The following is a 16,325-nucleotide window of genomic DNA, read 5'->3' on the forward strand; positions in this document are numbered from 1 at the left end:
TCCTGTCCTAATTCTCACTCACTCTGTCCTAGACCCTAAGCTCCACGGGGCTGGAGCTCTGCTCACACCCCCAGCTCTCCCCACAGTGCCCTTCACAGCAGGGAGGTCCAGTAAATACATGGGCATTCATGTGTCCCCATGTCATCTAATTCATCTAACATGTCTGTCCTTTGTGGGCACCCAGGGCAGGTTACACTCACTAGGGTTTTCAGGTGGCCCTGCTGAGCCCACATGTCATGGAATCATGTGACTCATGGTGACACAGGCACTATTGCGGGACAGGCCTGTGTCAGGTGGGGGAACAGCTGGCTGCTGACCACGAGGCACCACTAACAATTCAGAAGCTTTATGACACAGGACATTCTTACAGAGCCCCCTGTACAGACCACGGTGGTGGACACTTCATGAGTCGCAATGTTGAGACAGGTCAGGGAACATACGTGTAGTGGGTGTGCTGGTCTCTTGTCACGTCTCAGTGACCAGCCCATATGTATAGTCAGATATTTGTGAGCTAAGTTATGGGAAAGACATGAAGTAGGACAGACAGAACCCACAATGGAAGTTTGTTTAGGAGAAATTTTAAAATACAGCAGAGACATATGAGCTGAGTGTACGTAAGAAGCTGGATAAAGAATGGAAAATAATTGAGTATTACTCTCAGTGAAAATATATAAAATATTGTTTTCTGACTTGTCTTAACATTTACACAGTTTTTCTTAAAGTATCCATTTGGTTGTACCCATATAGAAGTAATCACCAAACAATTGCACTTTTGAGTCAAGCAGATACAAAACTGTAGCGGACCAGCCGTTACGAGTCGAACAGTTCCTGACAAGGGGAGTGGGAATGAAAAAGAGACACTTACACAAATGATGATGCGGCCGGTCTTCAGTGATCCTGAAGCACCGTCTTTATTCACTACCACCGTTTATATACCCTTTGAGTATGTGCAGTTTAACAATCACAAGTGTGCATTACCTCACAGAAAGTAAATTTTTAACTTCTACCCAGAAACTTACAAAATCACTAAAGAACTCCTCAAAAGCTATTATCCCATGACAGAATCTATCCATTATCCTGATAGCCATCAGTGATCTGTGTCCAAGAAACTGGCCGTTCCCACCGCATACCTCAGCAGTGTGCAAGCACCCTCCAGGTGCAGGCAAGACAATGCCTCAGGAGCAGAAACAAGTTAATGATAAACTGAGCCAGTTCTTAAAGTTCCAAAGCATCAAGAAATCATGGCTCCCCACACAACACATTTCTGCAATTAAAAGAGTTGTAAGTGATGAAAGGTGTTCTCACCCTGGGTCTTCATGTCCTATTCTCTTTGCAGAGAAAACACTGAACTTAAATGTCAGTCTTTCATCCCAAAGTCTTTGATAGAAGGAAAGGAATCCTGACAACGCGCCTGCGTCCTGCAGCCCGTGTGGCTCAGCGTGACCACCGGGGGACAGGTCACTTCCACGATCCTGCACCAGGTCACCTGGTGGCATAAGCCCAACTTGGTATCAATAAGAAGAGGAGACACTTCCTGTTGCAGAATGAAGCTAAAGTCTGGGAGTCATGTTAAAGCCATTCAACTGAAGAGAAGTGAGAAACAGCATTTGTGCATCACTGAGAGTGTATGCTGTGCTCTCAGTGTCACTGAATTCTTAACCTTTAACAAGGGTCCCTCACACTGATTTGCACGGGGCCCTGACATGGCACAGGTGGTCTGCTGGTGACTTTAGCTTTACACCCACGTAAAGGTCTTTGCTGTAAGGACTCACCACACTCAGGAAGACATCCATTCAGAGGGGTTGATGCAGGTGGGTGTGATCAGAAGGGCTGAGATTTCCCATGTAGGGAACCCCATATGTTTGCATTTCTGTCTGAGTTTCCTGGTCGGAGAGACTAAGGAGCATTTGAGCTTCTCACAGAAGTGGCCCCTCGTCGCTATGAGGGACATTTCTGTGTCCACTCCTCATGGGGACGGCCCAGCATCCCTAATCCAAGGAGAACAGGATTAATTCACTGTATGGTGTAGACCGTTCCACCTGTTAGATCTGTTTTTATAGAAGCTAGCCTTCTGTCATCCATCCCATTGTGTCCTGGATAAATATGGGCTCATCTACTTTATCAAATAGAAAGGAATCATGGGAGAGGGTAGAGAGCTCACACACTAGACCCCGAGTGTATCGGAGCCCCCGCCCAGCACACAGTGTACAGCCTACAGCCCCACCCACACGCCCACATGAAGCCTGAGCCCGAGCTGACGAGCAGAGGGGAGCTGAACCCCGAGTCTGGAGAGGAACTTGGGTGCTGGAACCTGGGGTTCTCAGGGGTCTGAATAGGAGATTCCTGGGGGTACGACTCTGTTTCCCAGGCCTGTCTCCGTGGTTCACGGTAGAGGATAGAGGACCCATGGTTTTCCTGCATAAAATGGGGACAGAACAGGGCAAGGAGCAGCTGCTGGGAATGCAGAAAGGCACCTCCTGCATCGTGTGTGTTCATGCACTTTATCACCTTATCTACTTATCATGTTTCCACGTCTTTACAGACCTTTCCTGCTGGGGAGAGACAGCCCCTCGTGGACACCCAGTCCTCAGAGGCAGCACAGGCCCAGGCTGGAGCAGGCCTTTCACACACAAACTCACCCACCCAGAGCACCGCCTCTCTCTGGCCCGCACACCAGGACACACTTCTCTGCCTTCATCATCCCAGGCCCACGTGCCCGGCACAGGGACACGCCCCTCATGTCTGAGCCCACTGACATTACTCAACCTGGTCCATCCAACGCTGATCACCTGCCTGCCCCTCCTTTCCCAGGGAAAGGCCAGTGAGACCAGGTCCTCAGCTGCCCTCTGCTCCCTGTCTCCTGCCTGCTGACCACCCTGGTCCTTCCATGTGGTCTCACGTGGTCCCGAGCTTCCTGTTTGTAGGACCTGTGAGCGTGATAAACTCTGTTTTCCCCTGATCCCCTCCTGTGTGTCCTCTGGTGGCCGTGCCTGACTGACATCTCATGGAAGAATGCAGACAATTGGTACTAAAGCAGGAAGGTCTAGTATTGAGGGGGGTCTTAGAGACGCCCCATAACTGCTTGTCTTCACGATTGGCTGTCTCAGTTGGACTCTGACATCTGGGAAAACTCAGTGTCACATGGGGTTTCCTGAGAGTGTCTCTGTGCTACTCTCTGTGGCCTCATTTGGAATCAGTCATCACCTCCTGTGTTAAACTGTGGGCAGAGGTTTATGTCTCTCTCAGGGGTGGGGTTTTGTGGGTTCTGAGCACCTGTCCAGAAGCCTCTGGAGCTGAGCCCAGACACTGGGAACCTCCCTGAGCAGAGAAGAGAGAGAACAGGCTCAGCCCTGTCCTGGGACGGCTTCATTGACCTCTAACCTATGTCACAAAGGGCCAGCGGTCAGCACACCCCAGCCCTGGGCATCAGAATAGACAGTGGGGAACGAGGAGGCTGCAGGCCATGTGCACATGTCCCTGAGTCATCAGTGACCCCACAGCCGACACCACCTGTCCCTGACGTCCATCAGAAAGGGATGGGGGGCCCCCAGTCCTCAGACCAGGATGTGGGCTTCCCGGGACCTACAGATGATGGACATGGAGACAAAGATCTGCCTGCAGCCCTTCTCAGGATGCTCCAGAATCCAACCCTGCCCAGTGTTCTGTTATTTTAGTTACTACTGAAGAGTTTCTGAAAGTGGGAAGAGACTTGTGAAGTGGCTGCAATAATCAAGACTGTGTGTCATTGGTGGAGGGAGAGACACACGTCAATGGAGCAGAATGGGTGGGACCCTGGATAAGACAAGGGTTTCCTGATGTGACACAGACAGTACAGCCCTTAGAAAAGCAACAGGAAACAGGACATTGGGAAGGACTGGCTTTAATTTTGGGATTATGTTTACACTAATGTTGACTAAAATATTATATCTCAATTATGACTATAAATACTTTGTTACTAAGTATATTTAGTCTGTTCACTGTCAGAATGTGTCTGCAGAGAACGCTAATCACTTTAACAATTATTACAAATATCCTAAAGTTTTAAAAACTGATGATCTACTCAACTAGTCCAGCATTTAGTTTTATACACAGAAAAGCTGGGCTTGTCTTTGACCTTTTCAGTGTATCTTATAGACCATGGGCTCTTTCATCCCAGACTCAGAGGCTGTATGAATTCAAGAGAGAGACCCTACTGGGCCCATAAGGACCAGGGGAGCCTGACTCAGTCCCTCCCCACTTATAGGAACAGGCTGCCCCACATGCAAATTTCTCCTCAGGCTCCAGGGTAAAACCCTCCTTGGGCTGTGAGCTCCCAGCTCTCTCCTCACACAGGGCTGAGGTCTCTGGGGAAGGCAGAGCTGTGGTCTAGAAGAAGATGGCACTGCTGGGTCTTCTCCTGTGCCTGGTGACAGCCCCCCAAGGTGAGGGTCCCAGGTGTCAGACACGGGTCTGTGGGATGGATGTGACTGCAGGTGAGTGACAGACTGATTCTCCTTGTCCCCAGGTGTCCTGTCCCAGGTGCAGCTGCAGGAGTCGGGCCCAGGACTGGTGCAACCCTCGCAGACCCTGTCCCTCACCTGCGCTGTCTCTGGATTCTCCATCACCAGTGGTTACTGCTGGCACTGGATCCGACAGCCCCCGGGGAAGGGACTGGAGTGGATCGGGCGCATATGCTATAATGGGAACACATACTACAGCCCGTCCCTCAAGAGCCGCTCCTCCATCTCCAGAGACACGTCCAAGAACCAGTTCTCCCTGCAGCTGAGCTCTGTGACCACCGAGGACACGGCCGTGTATTACTGTGCGAGGGACACAGTGAGGGGAAGTCAGTGTGAGCCCAGACACAAACCTCCCTGCAGGTGACAGGGGGGCTGGGCTGCAGAGGATGGTTGGGACACCAGGTCACGCTCAAGAGGGACAGGGAACAGCTGTGCATCTGGGTTGGGAATGGGTTCTTTTTTTGGAGCAGGGATTTCCTCTCAGAGCTCTCAGCTGCCCCCAGGGACAACACTTGCTTCTTCTTTGTGGCTGTTTTCTCATCCTCTCACTGCAGACAAGTGAAGAAGGGACATTGCCTGTTTGCAGATGATATATCAGTCACTGGGGACCACTCCTTCACCAATGTCCTGTGTGTCATTTTTTTCTTGGTAAAGTGACCACCTGGAGGATTCTCGTCTTCCCTGTGGTCGGGAAACACGTTCTACAAAGACAGACCCGGCACAGTCCAGGTCCCGTGTGCCGAGCTCAGGCTCTCTGCCCCCCACACGACCACGGTGTCCCCACATGGCCTCTCCTTCCCACCGGCACACGTGGTTCCACGGGGGATCAACAGCCCAAGACACCCACCCAGGGTCTCTGTCCTCCCTACAACACATTACCCTGTTGATCACCATTTACTCAGCTGGATGTAGAAACCCACCCAAACATCTTGTCTCCACTGTCACAATGCCTCTTTCAGGCCAATTTCCTTCTGTTTCCCTCTGAGAAGCACACTTGGGATGACAGTTAGGTCCCAGCTGCATAATGCAGGGTGATCTGCCACGTCAGCACCCTTAGTCAGGTCTGCGAAGTCCTGTCGTATTAGAGAACACTCACAGGTCCCAGCGATAAGATTCTCCATATTCCTGAGGGTCCCTGTTCAGCTCATCACACCCCCGCTGGAGATCAGGTCCTCAACGGCCACTCAGGAACCTGGAGAAGGTTATGTTTCCTGTGGTGCTGGGAGTTGTGTGAGAGAGTGTGTGTGTGTATGTGCACATGTAAATTTGTGTGCACATGTGTGACAGTGTGTCTGTGTGCAAGTTCACTTGCTTGCAAGTGTGTGAACGTGTGAGTGTATGTGTATACATGTTAATTAGTTTGCACGTGTCTAAGTGTGAGTGTGTGGGCACGCGTAAAGTTTTTGCACTTGTTATGGATGTGTGTGCACTTGTTAACGTCTTTGCATGTGTGTTTGTGAGGCTGTGCGCATGTATGTTTTGAGTCTCTGTTCTGTAAGCCCCCAGGGCTCAGGGAACAAGGACTTTCTCACTTGTAAATGATAACCGGGCTCCTGGAAGTGAAAACCTGTTACCCATGTCTGTTGGGTGAGTGTCAGCCTGAGGAGAAGAGAGAGTCAGGGACACAGCATCTTTGGGGATCTTCTTCTCCTTGATGAAAACTCACCTCTGTGAGTGTCTCAGACTTTGATATAAAAAGGCTTCAGGGTGAGGGTCCCCCAATCACAGTGTCCATCTTGTCCCCAGGTGTCCTGTCCCAGGAGAGCTGCATGGGTCAGACACAGGACTGGTGAAGGCCCAGGAGGGGGGCTGCAATGGACGGGATACATGGGAAGCAGAGGTTGTGCACGCCCCAAACTTTCCTACAGAGCACAATCGTGACTCCAGAGACAAGTCCAAAGACCAGCTCTCCCTGCAGCTGAGCTGCGTGACCACTGGCGGCACGAGGGCACGGCTGTGTATCCCTGCTTCATACACAGGGACGGAGGCAGTACGGGTGCAGACACCAAAGTCCCACTTCAGGGAGCAAGGGTGAGGTCGGGGTGCAGGGGGCGCTCAGGACCACAGGTCACACAGGGGCCCATGTGGGGAGCAGGTGAAGAGGGAGGCTGAGAACACGTTTCCTGAATTAGCCTGGCATTTCTTCTCCTTGCACTGAAAGTATTTTCTAGCACACCTTCCTTCCTACTCTCGTATCTGTGTGGGCAACTGTTAGTCTATCTGTGTGAGTGTGTCTATTAAAGATTGTGTGTGTGACATGTGTGCATTTCATCATGTGTAAGTTTGGTGTTTCAGTGTGTGGATGTAACTGGTTGTGCTCTCCCTAGTACGTGCTGTTTTATGTGTCAGTGTGTGTGCTGTGTGCATTAGTGCATGTGTAACCTACATGTTTCTGACTGTTATACTCTTTGTACTGGCGTAACTCTCATGGAAAGGCAAGACGTTCATGTGTCTTCATAGCATGTTCTAATTTTTCTACAAAATGGCTCAGATAATGAAAAATATGCCTGATAACAATGTGTTCTAAGTGTGTGTGATTTTCCTCGGTGTCTTTTTAGCTTTTCACTGAGGGTCTCAACACCACAGGTCTATTGCTGACTGATGTGGCTCTGGGACCAGTTCCACATGCGTCTCACAGGTGGACACAGAGCTCCACACCCTCTCCCTGTCCAGGTTCCAGGGACGGCAGCCGGGCGCTGTATCTGCTGACAGGACTGGTCAAGCTCTCGGCTGGTGGAACTCACCCTGTCATCTCTGGGAACACACGGCTTCCCAAGGAGAGCTGTCAGCTCAGTGCTCCGAACAGAGGGATCCCCCACATCTATCCTCCAGAGGAGCCAGTGCCCTGCAGGAAGCAGTGGCAGCACCACAGTGGGGACATGTGCCAGGGAGCGCTGGGATGTGTATCACCGAATTTCTCCCAGATTTCCTCCTGGATCTGTGGCTTTCAAGCTTTGCTGCAGTGAGATTTTATCAGAAGCATGCTGGAATCCCAGCGGCAGCCCGTGGGGACCACCGCACTCCCTGGGGCTGAATGTTCCACAAGCACCATCCATAATCGTGATGGTCAGAGGGTGTGGATTTCTATCAAAGCTCTTCTAGAAAGTAACAGATAAGCACTTGTCAACTTTAAATAAAATGTCAGGATGAATTCTTCAATAGACAAGAAAATGTGGCACAGGGTGGGTGTGTTTGAGTGTGTATGTGTGTGTGAGTGCATCTGTGGAGTGTGTGTACTGAGCAAGTAGCAGAACAATTATTATAAATAAAATTGTGTCTTCATACCCTGTAAAATGATTGCCACATAAGTTTTGTTAATATCTATCATCTCATATAGTTACAAAAAAAGTGAGAAAATAGACAACAAAAGAACAAGGAGGGAAAGTGTGTTTTCCGTGTGCTGAGTACTTTGAGGGTCGACTCCCTCACCGACGTCCAACACAGCACACAGCAGTGTTCACTGCAGCCAGCGAGTTGTCCACTACATCCCGGCGCTCACTTCTCCTGTAACTGGAAGTTTGTACCTTTTCATCATCATCACGCACTTCTCCCACTGCCCAGCCCCCACCCACGGTCACGACACATACGATCCCTTTTTGTGTGATTCTCTTTAGATTCCACACATAAGTTAGGTCATACAGTGTTTGCCTTTCTCTGTGTGACTTACATAGTTTACCGTTATGCCCTAGAGGTCCATTTACGTTCCTGCAAATAGTAGCATTTCCTTCTTTTTATGGCTGAATACTATTCCATTACACATACTTTATTCACTCACTTGTTGATGGACACTTAGGTTGTTTCCATGTCTCGGCTATGGTACATAAAGCTTCAGTAAACATGGGAGCACAGATAACTCTGCGACATGGTGACTTTGTTTCATTTAGATAAATACCCAGAGGTGGGATTGCTGGATAGTTTTATTTTTAGTATTTTGAGGAACCTGCATACTGTTTTCTGCAGTAGCTGCACCCATTTATTTACCAACAATAGGACATGAGAGTTCCCTTTCCTGCACCTCTGTGCCACCATTTATTATCTCTTTTTTGTTCTTGTTAATACAGATTTGTTACTTTTTTGTGATTATGCTATTTTGTTTTCTGGGTTTCAGTTTTAGAGGTTCTTTTACAATCTAGATATTATCACACTATCAGATATATAATTTGCAATTATTTTCTAGGATTCAATAAGTTCCTTTTCATGATGTCCATTGTGCCTTTCTAATGCACATACAATTTCGAGTTTCATCTATCCTGATTTGTCTATTGTTGTGCTCGTAGCCTGTGTTTTCCTATCATATTGAATAAACTATTGCCAAATCCATTGTCATGAAGCTTTCCTTTGTGTGTTCTCTAGGGATTTTATGCTTTTACGTCTTATATTCGGGTCCTTCAACCATTTTGAATTAATTTTTGTATATAGTATATGACAAGGTTCAGTTATATTCTTTTGCAGGAGGATGTCCACTGATCCCAGCACCATTTCTTGATGACACTGCTCTTTTTCCATCAGGAGATCAATCAATGCACGAAAATAAAATGACAAAATTCAGCATGGTTTTTTATTTTAATATCATGCAACACAATGGGAATAGAAGGAAACTGTGACATACAATAAAGGCCCTATGTCACAAGTGCACACATAACTTCATTCTCCACAGGGAAAGAATAAGACCTTTCCCTCGAGGATGAGGAGGAAGACAAAGATGCCACACTCTCCACTCCCGTCCATCACAGGGGTGCAGGTCAGACCCAAAGAAATTTCACCAAAAAATTAAATGAAGGCTCCAAATTGGAAAGGAAGATGTACAATTAGCATTGTGACACAGGACATGATGTCCTATGTGGAATACATTTTACCCCATTAATTAAATGGAGTTTCCCTCAGCAGAAGAGTTTAATGTGTGTGTGGATTTGCTTTACATTGTATATGAGTTTGCTGCATTCACTGGACACAGCAGTAATTTAATGCAGATCTGAGTGAACAGTTTGTGCTTGAGTCTGTCCCTGTGTGTGTGAGTCCATTCGTGTGTGTGTGTGTGTGCGTGTGTGTGTGTGTCCGTGTGTGGGAGGGGCCAAATTGCAGGGTAATAATATTTTCATCTCTATCTATCATCATTCCAACTTTTGATATCAAATAGTTTTATTTGAGAAGCTGATTAAATTGCTTTAATGAAAGCAATTTATTCCCAGCAACTCCTTCTTTCTCATAAATTGAATGTGTGACCAAATGTAGGCCCATATGCTCTTCCCAGGATTCTGAAACGTGGATTGACCCGAGGATATAGGAAGCTTAGTTGTCACCCGGTCATTCTGTGAGAGGCAGTGACATAAGTCCAGGGCTTATCAGGTGTGACCCTGACTGACACTCAGCCCTTTGCAGGCTTCCTCCAGGCTCTTCCTGACGCTGAGCGCACTGTGCCTGTGCAGTATTCTAATAGCACTGTCACTCAGGCACGTTTCATGCTCTTGGCCCCGAAACCTGAGGCAATAGACCCCACACAAACCACACGTGTTTAATCACGACAGAACTGTGGGTTCAGAGCAACATTACAGGACAGGGAGTGACCACAGTTATGGAAAATCATGGAGCTCAGAACGGCCAGCACGGAGGAGCATACAGAGCACTGGATGCCCTAGAATGTCGGGGTCACGGGGGAGAAGAGGGGAGGCCGACGTGAGGTCACTGAGCCCACAGAGGTGACTGTGCCCCCTGACGAGGTCCACGTCGGGACCACCCTGTGGGATGCACACGCAGTGGGAACACGCCCATGAGCTGCACTTGTTCACACAGTAAGTGTGAGTGACGTGTCCACTGACCCTCCGTCTCCTAACCACAGGGAAGCTCGGACACGACAGCGGGCTCAGCCTCCTGCTCTGCCCAGGCTCACACATCAGCCCTGGAGGCAGGAGGAGCACCGTTCGGCCAGTTCTCCACTCCCACTCCTCTAGGACAGGACCCCCAGGGCGAGGGTCCCTGGAGGGGCGTCCACGCAGAGGACACTGTCTGTGGGAAGAGAGGTGTCACAGCCCAGACTCCATCCACCCACTGGGCACTTCTGAGGACTTGTCTCCTGACACCCAGTCCTGAGTCCCATGGAGAGCAGACGTGGAGCCCACGCCCAGGGCTCGCTTCTCCTACAGCACAGACTCGCTCCCCTACTGCACAGACCTGAGTCACCCATAGGGGTCAGCACCGTGTGACACCATGCAAATCTCCCCACCCCCCTCCGTGGATTGAAAAGCCGAGCCCTGGCCTGGGGCAGTGACTGTGCCCCACCATGGACACGCTCTGCTCCACTCTCCTGCTGCTGACCGTCCCTTCCTGTGAGTGCTCTGGTCAGGACACACTCAGGGATGGAGGGACTCCAGTTCTCGTCCAGAAGTAGCTTCACCTTTCTCGTGCTTTCTCCACAGGGGTTCTGTCTGTCCCAGGTCACCCTGCAGGAGTCGGGTCCTGGGCTGGTGAGACCCACCCAGACCCTTACGCTGACCTGCTCCTTTCGGGGTTCTCACTGAGCACTAGTGGTATGGCTGTGGGCTGGGTCCGTCAACCCCCCGGGAAGGCCCTGGAGTGGCTCGCAGACATTTGGTGGGATGATGATAAGTATTACAGCCCATCTCTGAAGAGCTGGCTCTCCATCTCCAAGGACAATTCCAGAAACCAGGTGGTCCTAAAAATGACCAGCATGGACCCTGCAGACACAGCCACGTATTTCTGTGCACGGAGGCACAGAGACACAGCCCAGGGGGCTCCTGTACAAGAACCCAGGCTGGGCCTCAACTGGCCCCCACGTCTGCAGCCCAGGAACGTGTGGCACATGGCATTTCCTGCCAGGCTCTGGGGTTCCTCCCCACCCACAGCCTCGGATCCCCGTCTTCCTATCTCTTCTCTCCTTAGAAGACCCACAGCCCTGTGAGTGCTGCATACAGGTGAGAGGCTCAATTCTGTTTCATCAGCATTTAACCTGACAAGGTCAGGTACGTGGACGCAAGGTCACCCACAGAATGCTGCTGTTTCAGGGGCTGCTGTCCCTGTAAGTGACAGAATACAAACAAACACAAGGTCATCTTTGATTAAAATGTGGATTTCCTGAAATCATTTATATGTAAAGACACGTGTGCTCCAATGTTCATTGCAGCTTTATTTACGGTGGCCAATACAGGGAGACAACCAAAATGTCCTTCGATAGATGAATGGATAAAGAAGTTGTGGTATATATATACACAATGGAATACTATTTGTTGGTAAGAAAAGATGATATAGGAACATTTGTGACAACATGGATGGATCTTCAAAGTATGATGCTAAGCGAAATAAGAGAGAAAAAGCAGAGAACCTTATGATTTCACTGATATGTGGTATATAGACCAAAAACAACAAAAGAACAAGACAAACAAGTGAGAAACAAAAACTCATAGACACAGACGATAGTTTAGTGGTTACCAGAGGGTAAGGAGGGGTGAGGGGTGGGAGATGAGGGTAAAGGGGATCAAATATATGGTGATGGAAGGAGAACTGCCTCTGGGTGGTGAACACACAATGGGATTTATAGATGATGTGATACAGAATTGTACACCTGAAATCTAAGTAATTTTACTAACAATTGTCACCGCAATAAATTAAAAAAAAAATGCTGGATTTCATGTTGAAGTAGCATTAGGTGATAAGAAATCCTAATGAATTCCAGAGTTTCATATCCCAGCTTCTCTTGCCATGAAGAAGAAAAAGTGGTCCAAAATGCACGAATCAATAATGTACGAAATGACAGCACAGATGGACGGTGCTCTCCTCATGGAGTGACTGACAGTGGCCGTGCACAGATGATGGTCAGTGGTGTCACACGGGAGGTGTGACGCATAAAACTTGCTCCAGGAACTTGATTTTGTGCCCAGAGAGCCATGACAGGCCGCGATAGTGATACATTTAAACCTGGAAACAGAGATGCCTAAGTTTCACACCAGAAGCACATGTATTACATCTGACGAGCAATCTGGCAGAAAATATACAGCAAAGCATCTCTCAGTGCGTCTCAAGTTAAATTTGGAGCATGAAACTAGAATTGTCGTCATTTTATGAAGACCATACCATGAAGAAGAATCACCAGAGTCTACAAATTAGTAAAGAAATAAGGTGTTAACACATGTGAATGAGTGACGATGTCACCACTTTAAGACATCAGAAAAGACATTTTTTAGATCAATTGCAAATGATGAAATTATTTACAGGCAACTAATAATCATGAAAATTATGTTTGTCAAAACAGGTCATACAGCCAGGGCAACTGTCAGTGCGGGGATACTACCCATGTGCTAGCTACAGAGACGAACGGCAAATTTGGAGTTCCTTAACACGAAATGCAGTGTGTGTGTGTGTGTGTGTGTGTGTGTGTGTGTGTGTGTGTGTGTCTGTGTGTGTCTGTGACCTACTGACGACCAGATGTGGAGTAGGCTTTCAGCTCCATGAGTCTGCACCTGCAGATACAGTCGGATGTCACCTTCAAACAGAGGAACTTAAAGGAGATGAGAGGCCCTGAAAGCCCCCTGAGCTTGTGGACTCAGGACTGTGTCATTGCATCTGGCAACCCCAGGAATGGATTCCCTGGAGGTTTCATAAGCCCCTTACTTGGGGACAATCTTCAGTGTCATCGGGAATTATTCAGGCCAATTCACTATGTCTAGAAATGAGGTCAAAGCTTATGGTGTCCCTGAGGGAGCATTGTGAAGTCAGGGCACAGATATGTAACACTGGACTAGAGACGCTAGAGGTCACGCCCTGTGAGCTCTGACAGGACCCTCCCCTGCAGGGCACAGGCTGGGCTGCAGGGGGCGCTCAGGACCCACCCAGCAGGAGCTGCAGCCCCAGGAACAGGTGGGGAGAGAGCGGGGGAGGGGCTTCCTCTGAGGGCCTGGGGCTTCCTTCCTCTTTATAAAAACATGTAAAACAAGATTTGGGCAAAGACTGCTGAAGTGTCTGTAAATATCCCGTTCTACTAGGAGAATTTCCCAAACACAATGGGCAATAAAATAAAATTTAAATTGGGGTTTCCATGACTTCAAGATATCTTACAGCAACAATCTGAATGGCAAGGATCGCTTTACTAACTTGAAATTTTAAAATTTGGGGACACTGACCCTAGGATTGAGTCATTCAGATCAAAGCCCAGCACAGGCTCAGGTGGTCTCCGTGTCATTCAAAGGTGGATTCTCAGTGAGGATCACGTCCTGGGGGGCTTGTTCCTTAGTGGGAGGGGCTCTGTCTGCACAGATTCAGGGACCTGGCAGGGGACACACATCCTCCAACAAGGATTAGGACTTGGACCCTCAGACGCCCACTGAACATGGTCCTGTGTCATCGAGCTTCTCTCAGGTGGGTCAAGTCTTCAGCTATGAAACCCTGTGCTCATGAATATGCAAATGAGCTGAGGTGGGCGGGGTTAAATACGGACATGTCTGTGTCCTGAGAGCATCGCCCCACAGCCACACGCTCCCCTACAGACGTCCTGACAGCACAGCCCTCACCATGGACTGGAGATGGACAGTCCTCTTCCTGGTGGCAGTGGCGACAGGTAAGGGGCTCCCCAGTCCCTGGCTCATGAGGGGACCTGGGCCAGTCACGGGGGTTCCACCCACTCCTGTCTCCTCCCCACAGGTGTCCACTCCGAAGTCCAGCTGGTGCAGCCTGGGGCTGAGGTGAGGAAGCCTGGGGCCTCCGTGAAGGTGTCCTGCAAGGCTTCCGGATACACCTTCACCAGCTACTGGATGAGCTGGGTGCGACAGGCCCCGGGACAGGGGCTTGAATGGATAGGGGAAATTAACCCTAACAGTGGCGGTACAAACTACGCACAGAAGTTCCAGGGCAGAGTCACTATGACCAGGGACACGTCCACCAGCACAGCCTACATGGAGCTGAGCAGTCTGAGACCTGAGGACACGGCCGTGTATTACTGTGCGAGGGACACAGTGAGACGACCCACATCCTGAGAGTGTCAGAAACCCTGAGGAGAGGGCAGCTGTGTGGGGCGGAGGAGACGACAGAGGCAGCTGGGCACAGCCTTTCTTTAACTTAGGGTTATGGATAGAGAGACAAAGGGACTGCTTTCATTAATTATTTTTGGAATATTTTCAGTTCTGCGTTGGCAAACCAACCCCTAGGAGGAGAGAAAATAATTAAACTTTCTGTAGTGTTTACTTATTTTCATTGTGTATATATGACCATGATGGTGGATTGGAACATGACATCCTATAACTGAGTCCTCAAAAGATGCCAGAATCTTCTCCTTGGAGCAGGAGCAGGCGGCTCCCTCTCTGTGGTCAGAGAAGATAAACTGCATCACAGTCTAAGGGTCACGGCAGGAAGCAGAATGGAGGACAGAGAACACAGAAGTCCTGACATATGTCTCTGTCCCTAAACAGTCATTGGAGAACGCAGGCATCCACAGTCCTGTGTGGACGTACGTGTAGGACCTGCACGTTGGTGTCTCTGGAAACTGTCCCAAAACACCACAACATGGTTTGAAAAGCAGACTTATCCTCTTACTGTTCAGGAAAAGAGCTAAACTGGGTCTAAATCAAAGTGTCCCCAGAGCTGTGCGTCTCCCAGAGGCTGCCGGGGCTTGTTCCACCATCAGAGCTGCATCCCTTGCATTTGAGGCTCATGGCAGGTCCCTACACGTCCCATCCATTCCTGTGTGGCTTTTGACCCTGGAGTAGAATCTCCCCCTACTTTTTTGTTCCAAGGACAGTGTGTGGGCATCAGTGTCCATGCAAGAGGTCCAGTCAGTCTCTCCATCTTAACATTTTTTTTTGTCACCCCAATATATTAAAAAAAAAAGAAAAAAATTTTTTAATGTATCATATTTTCAAAATTCCTTCCATTTCTTGGGATAAAGACCTTGATACCTTAGGAGCCCACCCTTGGATCAAGGACAGCCCTTTACACAGGGGAGATTTATTTAATTCATTTGAGGACACAATGGAGGGTCCATATACCCTTCTTTCTCTGCCTCCTTTGCAAGTAACTCGTTTGAAAGTTATACTCTATTGTGGGGTATCCTGGGGAGCCTGCCCGCGGCCCCAATAGTTTCTTCCTCTGAAAGTCCTGAAAGTCTCCTGTAGTGAGAGCTGCACTGCTGGCTGTGGAGAGAGACAACGGGTGGGAAGTTGAGTGCTAAGACATCTGCAAAGGAGAGAAGGAGACAGAACGAGGATGACAAACAGGAAAGGACACTTTGCAGTGCAGCTCTTTCCACAAACCCATCAGACCAGTCCCCGTCCCTGGGGACAGGCCTGTCCAGTGACACCTCTGCATCATTGATCTGATGGAAAGTGTGAACAGCCCTTTTACCAGATTGAGTGAGATTCCGTGTGTCCCGTTCACTTTACAGAAAAGCAGCATTTTCATCTGTGACGACACAGGCTCCTCCTCCTAGGGGGTCAGTGTACCTGAGGTACCACAGAGACTCGTGGGTTCACGTCCTGCAGTGTGTGCAGTGGTGGGGAGCTCTCGTTCCATTGCCCTGGAGAGACTTAAGGTCACTTCTTCCAATTCATAGTCTCCAAAGAGTGGGAATCAGACCCTCAGCACTGAAAAGAACTTGGACTTGTGATATGCAGGTGGACTTCCTGCCATTCTCACATGGCAGGTGTAAGGGACACACTTATGAACACAGGGCCCTAAATGTGTAATGTGGCTGCTTTCAGGGTGGCGTGTGGAGGGACAGAAGCAGCCACATACCCGAGTCCACGTGGTCCTGACAGTTTTGGTGGGATCCCTTCAATACTTTAAACAAACACACAAGTAAACGACCTTGCCTCACAGACAGGGTCA

General features: G+C 49.1%; 1 pseudogene and 2 gene segments (V, D, J or C); all 3 read left to right on the top strand.

The window, feature by feature from the left end:
* Positions 1-4,282: 4,282 nt before the first annotated feature.
* Positions 4,283-7,465, top strand: LOC117024121 (immunoglobulin heavy variable 4-38-2-like). The segment is given in 3 exon segments: positions 4,283-4,421; positions 4,505-4,825; positions 7,173-7,465. Coding segments are annotated over 3 exon segments (660 nt in total).
* A 3,311-nt stretch (positions 7,466-10,776) lies between these two features.
* Positions 10,777-11,415, top strand: LOC117024123 (immunoglobulin heavy variable 2-5-like; annotated as a pseudogene).
* Positions 11,416-13,970: 2,555 nt separating this feature from the next.
* Positions 13,971-15,927, top strand: LOC117024124 (immunoglobulin heavy variable 1-2-like). The segment is given in 3 exon segments: positions 13,971-14,064; positions 14,148-14,458; positions 15,883-15,927. Coding segments are annotated over 3 exon segments (402 nt in total).
* Positions 15,928-16,325: the final 398 nt, after the last annotated feature.

Source organism: Rhinolophus ferrumequinum, chromosome 6 (genome assembly GCF_004115265.2).
Source record: "Rhinolophus ferrumequinum isolate MPI-CBG mRhiFer1 chromosome 6, mRhiFer1_v1.p, whole genome shotgun sequence".
NCBI lineage: Eukaryota > Metazoa > Chordata > Mammalia > Chiroptera > Rhinolophidae > Rhinolophus > Rhinolophus ferrumequinum.